Below are 12,260 nucleotides of genomic sequence, written 5' to 3'. Positions count from 1 at the left end.
CCGCTACACACACACACACACATACACACGCGGAATTCTTTCCGTTTGGATGCCATTCGGCATCGAGAAAGATCCGGAAAATAATCTGCCAGTTCCTCTGGGAGTTTAAAAATACATTCGTGTGAATGAGTTTATTTGAATGTTTTCTATCCATGTAACACTGTGATCAAATATGTTTCAATCAAGTGCTATTAACAGATGGTTATCGAGTTAGCATTAACCACTGGTGGGCTTCCAGTATCGAGGAAAATGTGGAATTTCTAATCGTTACTGAAAATAATCTGCCAGTTCCTCTGGTAATTTAAAAATACATTCATGTGAAAGAGTTTATTTGAATGTTTTCTATCCATGTAACACTGTGACCAAATACATTAGGTTTTGTGATTTTTCAATCAATCGCAATTAGCAGGATAGCTTCTGAAGATTATTCTTCCCCATCAGTAGGATATTTTCGTATCCAATATTGGATGCATAAAACCTTGTACCTCCAACGTAACGCTCTCGTTTTCGAAGTCCCCCAAATATTCATTTATTCATTCATTCAGCATGGATTCAGATTCAACTTCAAACAAAGGATCACTGAATCAACGATAGTCCTACGTCACCATTGCGGTTATACCATAGATATAACCCACTTTCTTTTTTTTTTGATTTTAAAAATTTGCATTCCTTGTTACAAATATTTACAGGGAATAATTTCGTTTATCTTTATAATTTTTTTCCTCTTATTATAATTGATGAAAAATAATATCACTGGGATAAGAAGATAAACAAAATATATTTGCAAATCTGTTTTTGCATAGTCCCTTTGCATTAAAATGATTGTATGTTATTTCAATTGTTTTGATTTTGTATCCGTGTTTTGATTCCGCATTCGTGTTTTGACTTAGCGCCCGGTGCTGATTCCGTGATAATTACGCTAGAAGTGCAGTGAACAATAATTTTGTAGTCTTCTCACATAAAAGCCAAGTAAGGTAGGTAGGATATATTTATTATCGAATTTAAACAATTTTAAAAAGCTAAATTTTATCCATAGACAATGAGCAGTTTCGCCTTCTGGATAGATGATGACTACATCTTTGAAGCTGGAGTAGCAATTGCCCGTTTGGAACGGCGAATGATTAGAGATCGTTCGAATCCTTTGGAAATGCCTAATCCTATGTAAGTTAAATGCTACTATCAAAAATTGTCAAGTTATTATTATTACTAACTAGCTGACCCGACGAACTTCGTCCCGCCCAAAATAGATTTTTTGATTTGAATACTTTCAAACATTCACGTTTTCTTACTAAGTGAATGTTAGTGAGGCCAATCACTGAACTCTTCATTGATTGATTACCCTTTGACCCTTCATAAATTTCCTTTTACTATGAATTGTCTAGTACTTCTACAAAAATTCGTCCTTTGATATAAAATTATTTTCAGACACAATTCTCGTTCAAGATTCTTCAAGCATTTGAAAATAACATGTTTCTCCGTTGCATGGAATACATGTTTGATACTGAGAATATTACAAAATAAAGACAGCTCAAATCGGACCATTCCTTCCTCGGGTTTAGGGCACACCAGCACATTTGGCCTTTCGAACAAAAATCAATTTCGTTAGCACCAACATCAAATGGACTAACAACGCTTAGATAATTGTAGAACATGGGAATCCAATTTTCCGAATTTTCCGGTTTTTCTCTCCGCTATATTGATCTACGGGAAGAGACGAATACAACGAAATATAGATGACTCAAATTGAACCATTCCTTCCTCGGGTTTTCCGCTTACCAACAGATTTTGCCTTACATTTTTTATTTATATAGATCAAGTTTATAATACGAAATATTTCCATTGCAGATTTGTTAAATATTTCCGAGTATCGAAGGATCTGTTTCGTCACCTTCTGAACGTTGTTGAAGGTAATCATAAGTCGACTATAAGATCAACATCTGTTCTTCCGGTCATTAAGCTTGCTGCGACAATTAGATTCCTGGCTGAAGGAAGTTATCAGAAAGGTGCTGGAAACGATCTATTCGTTGGCATTGCACAATCCACCATGTCGAAGGCCTTAACTCAAGTGATTGATATTCTCCTGAATCATGTGTGTCCGATGGCAATTAGGTTTCCTGCAAACGAACCAGAGAAAAACGCGATAAAATTAGGATTTTTTCAGAAGTCCGGTTTTCCAGGTGTCATAGGTTGCGTGGATGGAACGCATATTAGAATTTTTCCTCCAAATTCTAATATTCAGCACCTATATTATAATAGAAAGGGATATCACAGCCTTAATGTTTTGATAGTAAGTATAGTAATTATAAGCAAAACAGCAAAAATAAATATTTCTATTTTTCAGGTTTGCGACCATCAACTAATAATAAGGTACGTTGATGCAAACTATCCAGGATCTAGCCACGATAGTTTCATATGGAATGCAAGTGCATTGGACAATCACCTTTTAACGAATTATCAACACGGGGAAAAAATACTTGGCTTCTAGGTACGATATTTTGTTCCAAGCATTCTTGAATTTCAATAATATTTCTATTTTTAATATCACAGGTGATGCCGGCTATCCTTTGAAGCCATATTTGATCACTCCGTTCCGGACTACCTCCAATTCTACGTCCCCAAATAAGACAAAATTCAACGAGTTATTAGCAAAGACCAGAATTACCGTAGAAAGGTCGATAGGAGTGTGTTTTCCGTAGCATATCAGGTGCAAGACAATTGCACTATACATCAGACAAAGCTACAAAAACTATCAATGTGTGTTGTGCTCTGCACAATTTACGTATAAAATACAAAGTTGTTTATGATATGGAAGAAATTTATAATATAGAGGATTACGAAAATGAAGAATCACATTTTTTTAACGTAGACGATAATACTGATGTTAATAGAATAAGAGAAGAAATTATGTTATCAATTGTATAATAAGAAAAAATCGTAAATATTATATTATAATTTTCTTTATTGTTTATTCCGAGTCATATTCTTTTTTATTAGACGCCTTCAACAAATCTAGCTTTCTTTTTTTGTATTCGAGAGTAGCGAGCCGGTATTCCAATTCCCGCTCCTTCCTCTTCTCTTCCCGAAGGAGGTATTCTTTTTTTAAACGAAATTTCTCTTCCTTCAAATAGTACTGCCTCCTCGCATATTTCACACATTGCTCAGAGTTGGCAGTCAACTGTTTAAGATATTCCGTTTGTTGAGATAGCAACTCCGATGTATCGATTACCTTCCTTTTCTTGGGAATACTCCTAGGTGTGCTACATTGTTTGCTTGTGCCAGGCTGTGGTGTGTTCTCAACATTGTCGATTTCAATTTCCATGATATCTGGAGTATGCTGCGGAGACGATGTCATCGGGAGACCAAAAGCTGTTCCTGTGGGCGGATCAAAATGTTTAATTATATTTCGAAAAGTGTTTTTGTATGTTACCATTGTGATTGATTGCTTTATCCAGGCAAAGCAAATTAACCACAGCTTCCTCGCATGGCGAAAAGGCATGCATTTTATTTGGTCCTCCCCCTGTAGCTTTGGATTCGTTTTTGTTATTTGTCATCTTCTTTTTAGTTTTTAGTTTTAGATCAGTCCAAACCTGTGTGAATGAATAAAAAGAAAAAAAACTTTATACCCTGGTAATATCAAACACGTTCAGTGAAAAGGAGAACTTAAACGCAGAAGCAATTGAACGATTTTTTTTGCAATCGATTCAGAGTTCACTGAAGGAATTCCATTGACCTTTTCGTGGCTACAAACAGCATAAGAAATTGAGATTCTTGTTGCGGTTTTCAAAGAATGAAAAAAGTCAAAAGGAAAACAGCGAACATAAATTGGTAAAGTAAACCAGTAGCATGTTCAACGGTGGATGACGAATGGCAAAAATTATCCTAATGAATAATTGCGACTTGTATTGTAATTTAGAATCAACAAAAAGAAATGAAATACCTAAAACGTTTATATTGTACGTCAACTATACTGATTTGGTTAACGATAGATTCGATATTTGAACAGTTGCGTTCTATTTGAGATGTGAACTTTGGAATTTATTTCGCGAATGATCTTACAAGTTTGGAATTAATAAACGTCTGTATAAAACTACAGTGGAAGATTATCCGCGGAATAGTCTGGCTAGCTCATCGTGAATGACGAAAATCGCGGATAACGCAATAAAGGACTGAAAATGAGTTCCAAACACGAAAAAAAAGATAGTTCGTCATGAAAACCATGTTTTATCAATACACAAATCATTAAACTATCCATCTAGAAGGTCGTATACGCCAGTAGTCAGATAATGTGAAAGCCAATAATCAAAACAAAAGTGCATAAGCCTATCACTCACTGGCAAATTCCGGGAAGGCCTATGGATTTACTATGCAACTCGCTGTCGCGCATAATCCGCACCGCGGTTAATCCGATCGCGGATAATCGGGGTTCCACTGTACACTTATTAATTTTCGAAGTACTTTATTCTCATACCTTTTGCCACTCTGATGTATTTCTGATTGGCGGTCCTAAACTATTTAGGGCAGTTGTTGTATCTGTCCACACGGCTGCAAAAGTGCACTTCGACATTTTTAGTGGGCCTGATTCTCCTGGGCGAATGGAATGTGACAGCGATGAACTCCTCAAAGTCATATGACCCAAGTCACCGTATCGCCGAAGGCGATTGCCCTGACGTGAGAGGTTCATTTTGGAGTGAAATACCCACTGAATGACAAATGGTGCAGTGTTCATTGAAGTATATGTCAAATCTTGTATTTTTTGCAAAGGCTCTATGCATTCAATGTGTTTTATGAATATATATTTTTTTGATTTTAAAAATGTCATTCCTTGTTACAAATATGTACAGGAAATAATTTCGTTCATCTTAATAAGTGTTTTCCTCTTATTAGAATTGATGAAAAATAACATCACTGGGATAAGAAGTCAAAAAAATATGATATAATTTCTGTTTTTTCATAGTCCCTTTGCATTAATATTAGTGTATATTATTTCAATTGTTTTGAATTCGTATCCGTGTTTTGATTCCGCATTCGTGTTTTGACTTAGTGTCCGGTGCTAATTCCGTTATAATTACGCTAAAAGTTTGGTGGAAGGTTGACTATTCTTTATAACATTGCAGTGAACATTAATTTTATAGTCGCCTCACATAAAAGCCTTCAAGGTAAGATATATTTATTATTGCAATTAAATTAAATTTAAAAGCTAAATTTTATCCATAGACAATGAGCCGACAGAAATGATAGAGCTGTCTTGTAATTCTACTGTCCGAAACTGCGCTGTTATCGTCTGTGTTGTGGACAACCCTATTTTGCCGCGCTCGGATACGTTATTCATCCGACGCAGCTCAGACCGCAGGGCTCGCGTGCGACAGCATGACTGTCACTGAGCGATGCTGGAGATGCGCATATATGTGTTTTTAATGTGGTTGTCACTTGTTGTTTACATTGTTATTGTTGTGGAGAGTCATTGTTTATCGTCCATAGTGAAATGTATCGTTTAGTCATGTCGTGAATAAAGTTTGTTTTTATTTATTGTACCGTGCGCGTTTCATTAACCCTGTCGTGATATTGTCCCAGTGCAAGTCCAGGGTCCCGCGGTACAAAAGTGGCGACGAGTAATCGCGAGTGTGTGTTGTTTTTCACCGTCGGAAAAACACACTGAACATTTCGCCCCCCGCGCGTAAGAAAAGAAAGTGGAGTGAAAGTGCGATGGCGAGCAACGACGACGGACAGAATAGTGTTGACCCCACGGGTGTGATAAACAATCAACGGCAACAAAACCAGCCGATTATCCCCGTGCCGGCGGTCCACTATCAGCAGCAGTTTATTCCCGTCTCTGCCGCCCAGCAACAGCAGTACGCGCCCTTCCCGCCCCACCAACCGCAAGCACAGGTCGGTAGCGATGTGTTCGTGCAAATTTTGCAAATGATGCAGCAGCAGCACCGAGAGATGATGACCCAGCTGATTCAACAGCAGCAGCAAAGTGATGAGAAGCATGAACGCTTTCTCCGTACGATCGCATCGTCAATCAATGTGCAGGTACCACCGAATCCGGAACAAATTCTTGACTCTTTGGCTGGCAACATCAAGGAATTCCGGTTCGAGGCCGACTCCAACGTGACGTTTGCGGTTTGGTACTCGAGATACGACGATCTCTTCGAGAAGGATGCTGCTAGATTGGACGGTGAAGCAAAAGTTCGTCTTCTTTTGCGAAAGCTGGGTGCATCGGAGCACGAACGGTATGTGAGTTACATTCTGCCTAAACTTCCGAAAAATTTTAGCTTCCTGGAAACAGTGGCCAAGCTCAAGAGCCTGTTCGGAGCAAAAGAATCGGTGATCAGCCGTCGCTACCGATGCCTGCAGATAGCGAAAAATCCTGCAGAGGACCATGTGGCATTCGCTTGCCGCGTAAACAAGGCTTGCGTGGAGTTTGAGCTGGGTAAGCTCTCGGAGGAGCAATTCAAGTGCTTGGTCTACGTGTGTGGTTTAAAATCGGAGAACGACGTCGAGATTCGCACCCGCCTCCTCACGAAAGTAGAAGAGAGAAATGACGTGACGTTGGAGCAGCTTTCGGAGGAGTGTCAGCGACTGTACAACCTGAAGCACGACAGCGCCATGATCGAATCTCCGTCCACGTATGACCAAGTACAAGCGATAAGAAAATTTGGTGGGAAGCGGTACGAAAAGCGTGACCGTGAGTCACCGAAACATCCTTCCAGTGACACCGACAGGAAACCAAATTCGCCATGTTGGTTTTGCGGTGGATTCCACTACGTTCGGGACTGTAGATACAAGAGCCACAAGTGTTCCGAATGTGGCCAGTTCGGGCATCGTGAGGGGTACTGTGCCAGTGCCAAACCCCGAAAAACTGGAAGGAGGCGCAGGAAGCAACCAGTGTCCGCCAAGGTGGTGGTCGTCGATGTGTGCAGTGTGCAGCAACGACGCAGATATGTCTCCGTGGGCTTTTCCGGAACAAAAATTCGCCTGCAACTCGACACCGCCTCAGACATCACCGTCATTAGCAGGGAGATTTGGCGGAGCATTGGCAGTCCTGCGTTATCGTCAGCAACGGTGAAGGCGAAGACGGCATCTGGCAGCATACTATCGCTCGATGGGGAGTTCGAGTGCGACGTCACCATCGGAAGCAGTACACGACGTGAGCTCATCCGTGTAACCGAGAAGCAGCTGCAGTTACTCGGATCCGATTTGGTCGACAGTTTCAACCTTTGGGCCGTCCCTATGGACACCTTCTGTTGCCACGTGTCTGGAACGCCAGTGTCGACAGGTGCACTCAAGTCGTCTTTTCCAGAGGTCTTCAGCGAGAAGCTCGGCTTGTGCACCAGAACAAAAGTGAAGTTGGAGTTGAAAGAAAACGTTCGACCCGTCTTCTGTCCGAAGCGTCCGGTAGCTTACGCTATGTATGATACCGTTGATCGCGAGCTCGACCGGCTAGAGAAATTGAACATCATCACCCCGGTCGATTATTCGGAGTGGGCCGCTCCGATCGTCGTAGTCCGCAAGTCCAATGGCTCCATCAGGATTTGCGGAGACTACTCAACGGGTCTGAATGCAGCTCTCCAATCACAGCAGTATCCACTTCCACTTCCGGATGACATCTTCGCCAAGCTGGCTAAGTGTAAAATCTTCAGCCAGATAGATTTGTCCGACGCCTTCTTACAGGTGGAAGTTGACGAGCAGTACCGTAGTTTGCTGACGATCAATACGTATCGTGGTCTCTACCTCTACAACCGCCTGCCGCCGGGTTTGAAGATCGCGCCTGGCGCATTTCAGCAGCTCATCGACACAATGTTAGCCGGACTGAAGGGCACTTCTGGCTACCTCGATGACGTCATCGTCGGCGGAGAAACTGAAGAGGAGCACGACCTCAATCTACGGGGTGTCCTGAAGCGAATCCAAGATTTCGGATTCACGATTCGTGTTGACAAGTGTTCGTTTCGCAAGCAGCAAATCCGATACTTGGGGCACATCGTCGACAGTCGCGGGTTGCGACCAGATCCGGCGAAAATCGAGGCGATCACCAAGCTGCCGCCTCCAGCCGATGTATCCGGTGTGCGATCGTTTTTGGGAGCCATCAACTACTACGGCAAGTTCGTCCCCAACATGCGCATGCTACGCTACCCGCTCGACAATCTCCTCAAGGTGGAGACGAAGTTCAGCTGGAGTCCGGAGTGCCAGAAAGCGTTCGACCGGTTCAAGCAGATTCTCTCGTCGGATCTTCTCCTCACACACTACGATCCGAAGCGGGAGATCATCGTTTCTGCTGACGCTTCATCCGTTGGACTTGGGGCTACCATTAGCCATAGGTTCCCAGATGGAACCATCAAGGTGGTCCAACATGCATCCAGGGCGCTCACGAAGGCAGAACAGGGCTACAGTCAGCCCGATCGCGAAGGTCTGGCCATCATCTTCGCCGTCACGAAGTTCCACAAAATGCTCTTCGGACGGCACTTCCGTTTGCAAACCGATCATCGCCCGCTGCTTCGTATCTTCGGCTCTAAGAAGGGAATTCCAGTGTACACTGCGAACCGCCTGCAACGCTTCGCCCTCAACTTGCTGCTCTACGACTTTGAGATCGAGTACGTGTCCACTGAGAAGTTCGGCAACGCAGACCTGCTCTCCCGGTTGATCGACCAGCACATCAAGCCTGAAGAGGACTACGTCATCGCGAGTCTCAATCTGGAAGAGGATATTAGGTCAGTAGTAATCAATACGGTTAAAGTGTTGCCTCTCAATTTCAGAGTCGTTGCGCAAAGCAACCAAGCAGATCCGCTGCTCCGTCAAGTCCACCGCTACGTTCAGAACGGCTGGCCCCAGTCAACACTCGATGGGTCAGAACTTCGCCGGTTCCAATCAAGGCAGGAATCGCTCTCTGTGGTGGATGGGTGTATTTTGTTTGCCGAACGACTCGTCATTCCGTCGCTGCATCGGAAACGGTGCCTCGAACAGCTGCACCGTGGCCATCCGGGCATGCAGCGAATGAAAGCCATCGCTAGGAGCTACGTGTACTGGCCTACGTTGGATGCCGACATCGTCAGCTTCGTCAAGGCATGCCAGCAGTGTGCGTCTGTAGCTCGATCACCTCCTCACTCTCCACCGGTGCCGTGGCCCAAATCGACCGCTCCGTGGCAACGCGTCCACGTCGACTTCGCCGGTCCAATCGAAGGCGACTACTACCTGCTCGCTATCGATTCGTTCTCTAAGTGGCCCGAGATCATCCGAACGACCCGCATCACCTCTGCTGCGACCATCAGCATCTTGCGTGGGTTGTTCGCGCGGCTGGGTATGCCCGTAACCTTGGTCAGTGACAACGGTACCCAGTTTACCAGCGCCGAATTCGCCGATTTCTGCGCTTCCAATGGCATCGAGCACCTTACGACAGCACCGTTTCATCCACAATCAAATGGCCAGGCGGAACGATTTGTGGATACCTTCAAGCGAGCCGTCAAGAAAATTCGAGAGGGGAGAGGATCCATTGAAGAAGCACTGGATGTCTTCTTGCTGACGTACCGAAGCACGCCCAGTCGTGCTCTGCCGGATCAGAAGTCGCCATCTGAGATCATGTTTGGTCGCAAAATCCGAACGTGTCTCGAGCTTCTGCGTCCACCACCGGTACGTGTCCCAGTACCAACCGACGATGACCGCAAGCAACCGAGGTCCTTCAACCGAAACGAGACCGTGTACGCCAAACTATATGGTCGTACCGGTTGGAAGTGGGCTCCTGGTGTCGTCGTCGAGAAGATCGGAGACGTTATGTACAACGTATGGGTCGAAGATCGCCGAATGCTACGCTCGCATATCAACCAACTTCGGAGTCGCCTTGCTGCTGGCGCGATACCGAAGCAACCCACTGTACATGCCACCTTAAACCAACATTCGCTGCCGCTGGACATTTTGCTGGATGCCTGGGATCTCCCAAGCCAATCACCAGGTCCATCTTCACCAGAGCCTGTCTCCAGTGCTGAGAGAACCATGGTAGATTCCGGGCCGACTCTTGCAACGTCTACGCCACGTCATGAGGTCTCGGCGTTCGTCCCGTCATCAGCATCGTCATCATCAACAACAACAACGCCAACATCGACAGAGTTCGAGTCCGCTGTCGAAGTAGAACTAGCTGTAGACATCCCTAGGCGCTCTTCACGACTACGAAGACCGCCAGTAAGGTTTGATCCGTACCACCTCTATTAAGAGGGGAGATGTTGTGGACAACCCTATTTTGCCGCGCTCGGATACGTTATTCATCCGACGCAGCTCAGACCGCAGGGCTCGCGTGCGACAGCATGACTGTCACTGAGCGATGCTGGAGATGCGCATATATGTGTTTTTAATGTGGTTGTCACTTGTTGTTTACATTGTTATTGTTGTGGAGAGTCATTGTTTATCGTCCATAGTGAAATGTATCGTTTAGTCATGTCGTGAATAAAGTTTGTTTTTATTTATTGTACCGTGCGCGTTTCATTAACCCTGTCGTGATATTGTCCCAGTGCAAGTCCAGGGTCCCGCGGTACAAAAGTCTGGATTCTCACTGGATGAGCCCGATGTGCACGCATCTTGCATCTATCGCAAGGTCAGGCTGAGTCGTAGAATCGATGAGGACGAAGCTATGAGCGCAGATGATACTCCAGTCGCAACTACTGGAGAAGATGTTCCTCCACTAGTAGATGGTGAATGACACCGTTGATGCCTCACACAAGGAAGAAGTTGATTAAACATATACGGTTTTTAATTACTTAAGTAGCTTTTCGTATTTTTTGAAAGCCTGGTTTGTGTTGTTGGAGGAAACGGTATGCTGAATTAAGTTTCTCGTATCAGTTAGGGTCAACTATTGTAAACTTAATTTTCACAAAGTAGATGATGAATTCACCCTTGGAACGACGAATTATTAGAGATCGTTCAAATCCTTTGGAAATGCCTAATCCTATTTTTGGCTACCATTTCTGCTACTAGTCGATAACAAATGAGGATACGACTTCAAAAGTCACAAAATGGCATGTTTTTCCACTGCAATCGCCCACGAGAATTGAGTGAGTGTTCATGAGAGTTCATTCATGGTAAAAATCTCACCACAGTCGCCTTCGGGAATTGAGTGAGGCAATTTTTCCGAGCTGTCACTTCTCATACGCGCATCAGAATCAGCCCCAATGTCTCGGAAAATTTGAGGCCCTTGGCCACAATAGGATTTTCCTCCATCCTTCTTACCAACTCTTCAAACTGCTTCCGATTTGTCACACGTAACCTGAAATATATAAATTTCTATCATAAATGAAATTAAAAAAAATCGCACTCACTTTTTTGCTTCCATTGTTCGCACTAGTCGAAAACAAATGAGGATACGACTTGAAATGTCACAAAATGGCTTTTTTTTTCTCTGCAATCGCCCACGAGAATTGAGTGAGTGTTCATGAGAGTTCATTCAAGGTAAAAGTCTCACCACAGTCGCCTTCGGAAATTGAGTGAGGCAATTTTTCCGAGCTGTCACTTCTCATTCGCGCATCAGAATCAGCCCCATCATCTACATTGTGAAAATTTTCGGACAGCAATAGACAAATTCGAATGCAATCCAGTTAAACTGTGAATTTTGAAATAATTTATATTTATTATTAATATGTAGTCAGTTCAAGTATTTGGTATGCTATTACTAATGACAAGAATATACATCTTCTGCAACCGCTTGTAACGTTTGGGCGTCGCTTAAATAAGGGTCTCTATGAGAAGGCTCGACTGACAGCACACGCAACGCAGCGCTTCACGTCCATGTCAACGGCGGAACTGCCAACCGCTCGGAGAAAAGAAAAAAAAAAACAACGGTCAAGCGGAGAAAAGAGCGAAGAGGAGTCGGAAGGAAAATTTTGTGCCGGACAGACGGCTAGTCGCGTGTGAAGTGAATTTGGTGATTTTTGCCTCGTGGCGCGAGGCGGGCAATAAAGTTAATTGGTGTGGCCCAAAGGGGGCACAATTCTCAGCACCAGTAGGTGCGCTTGGTGTGGCGAGAGGGCATTTGGCACTCACGGGGTCAAGGTCACGAGCCTGGAGTCCGAAATTTGTTTGGTGGCCCGAAACGTCCGGGGACCGGAAGAGCTATTCCCAGAACACCGGGATCGAGCGACGAGCTCTCCCCAGGACACCGGGATCGAGCGACGAGCTCTCCCCAGGACACCGGGATCGAGCGAAGAGCTCTCCCCAGAACACCGGGATCGAGCGACGAGCTCTCCCCAGGACACCGGGATCGAGCGACGAGCTCTCCCCAG

At 44.3% G+C, this 12,260-nt stretch overlaps 2 protein-coding genes and 1 pseudogene across 2 annotated transcripts; 2 read left to right on the top strand and 1 right to left on the bottom strand.

Moving 5' to 3' along the window:
- The first annotated feature begins 1,040 nt into the window (after window positions 1–1,040).
- LOC129770462 (putative nuclease HARBI1) lies at window positions 1,041–2,823 on the top strand (annotated as a pseudogene).
- Window positions 2,824–2,965: 142 nt separating this feature from the next.
- LOC129766255 (uncharacterized) lies at window positions 2,966–3,764 on the bottom strand. Its single transcript, XM_055766772.1, has 2 exons — window positions 3,428–3,764; window positions 2,966–3,372 (listed from the first exon to the last, which is right to left on the bottom strand). Exons 1-2 carry the CDS (start codon window positions 3,549–3,551, stop codon window positions 2,966–2,968), a joined length of 531 nt encoding a protein of 176 aa, XP_055622747.1. The 5' UTR covers window positions 3,552–3,764.
- Window positions 3,765–6,541: 2,777 nt separating this feature from the next.
- Window positions 6,542–10,341, top strand: LOC129770460 (uncharacterized protein K02A2.6-like). The gene has a single exon (XM_055773302.1). The coding sequence runs from the start codon at window positions 6,610–6,612 to the stop codon at window positions 10,198–10,200; it is 3,591 nt and encodes a 1,196-aa protein (XP_055629277.1). The 5' UTR covers window positions 6,542–6,609; the 3' UTR covers window positions 10,201–10,341.
- The last annotated feature ends 1,919 nt before the right edge of the window (window positions 10,342–12,260 follow it).

The sequence above is a fragment of the Toxorhynchites rutilus genome, chromosome 2, assembly GCF_029784135.1.
Source record: "Toxorhynchites rutilus septentrionalis strain SRP chromosome 2, ASM2978413v1, whole genome shotgun sequence".
Taxonomy (NCBI): domain Eukaryota; kingdom Metazoa; phylum Arthropoda; class Insecta; order Diptera; family Culicidae; genus Toxorhynchites; species Toxorhynchites rutilus.
The sequence above is the reverse complement of the archived record's forward strand: the minus strand, read 5'-3'. Positions and strand labels throughout refer to the sequence as shown.

Excerpts from the sequence above, each read along its gene's own strand:
- LOC129766255 (XM_055766772.1), bottom strand. The coding sequence starts at position 3,551 with ATGACAAATAACAAAAACGAATCCAAAGCTACAGGGGGAGGACCAAAT. Across the intron at positions 3,373-3,427 it reads TAAAGCAATCAATCACAATG|GAACAGCTTTTGGTCTCCCG; the intron begins GTAACATACAAA and ends ATCCGCCCACAG.
- LOC129770460 (XM_055773302.1), top strand. The coding sequence starts at position 6,610 with ATGATCGAATCTCCGTCCACGTATGACCAAGTACAAGCGATAAGAAAA.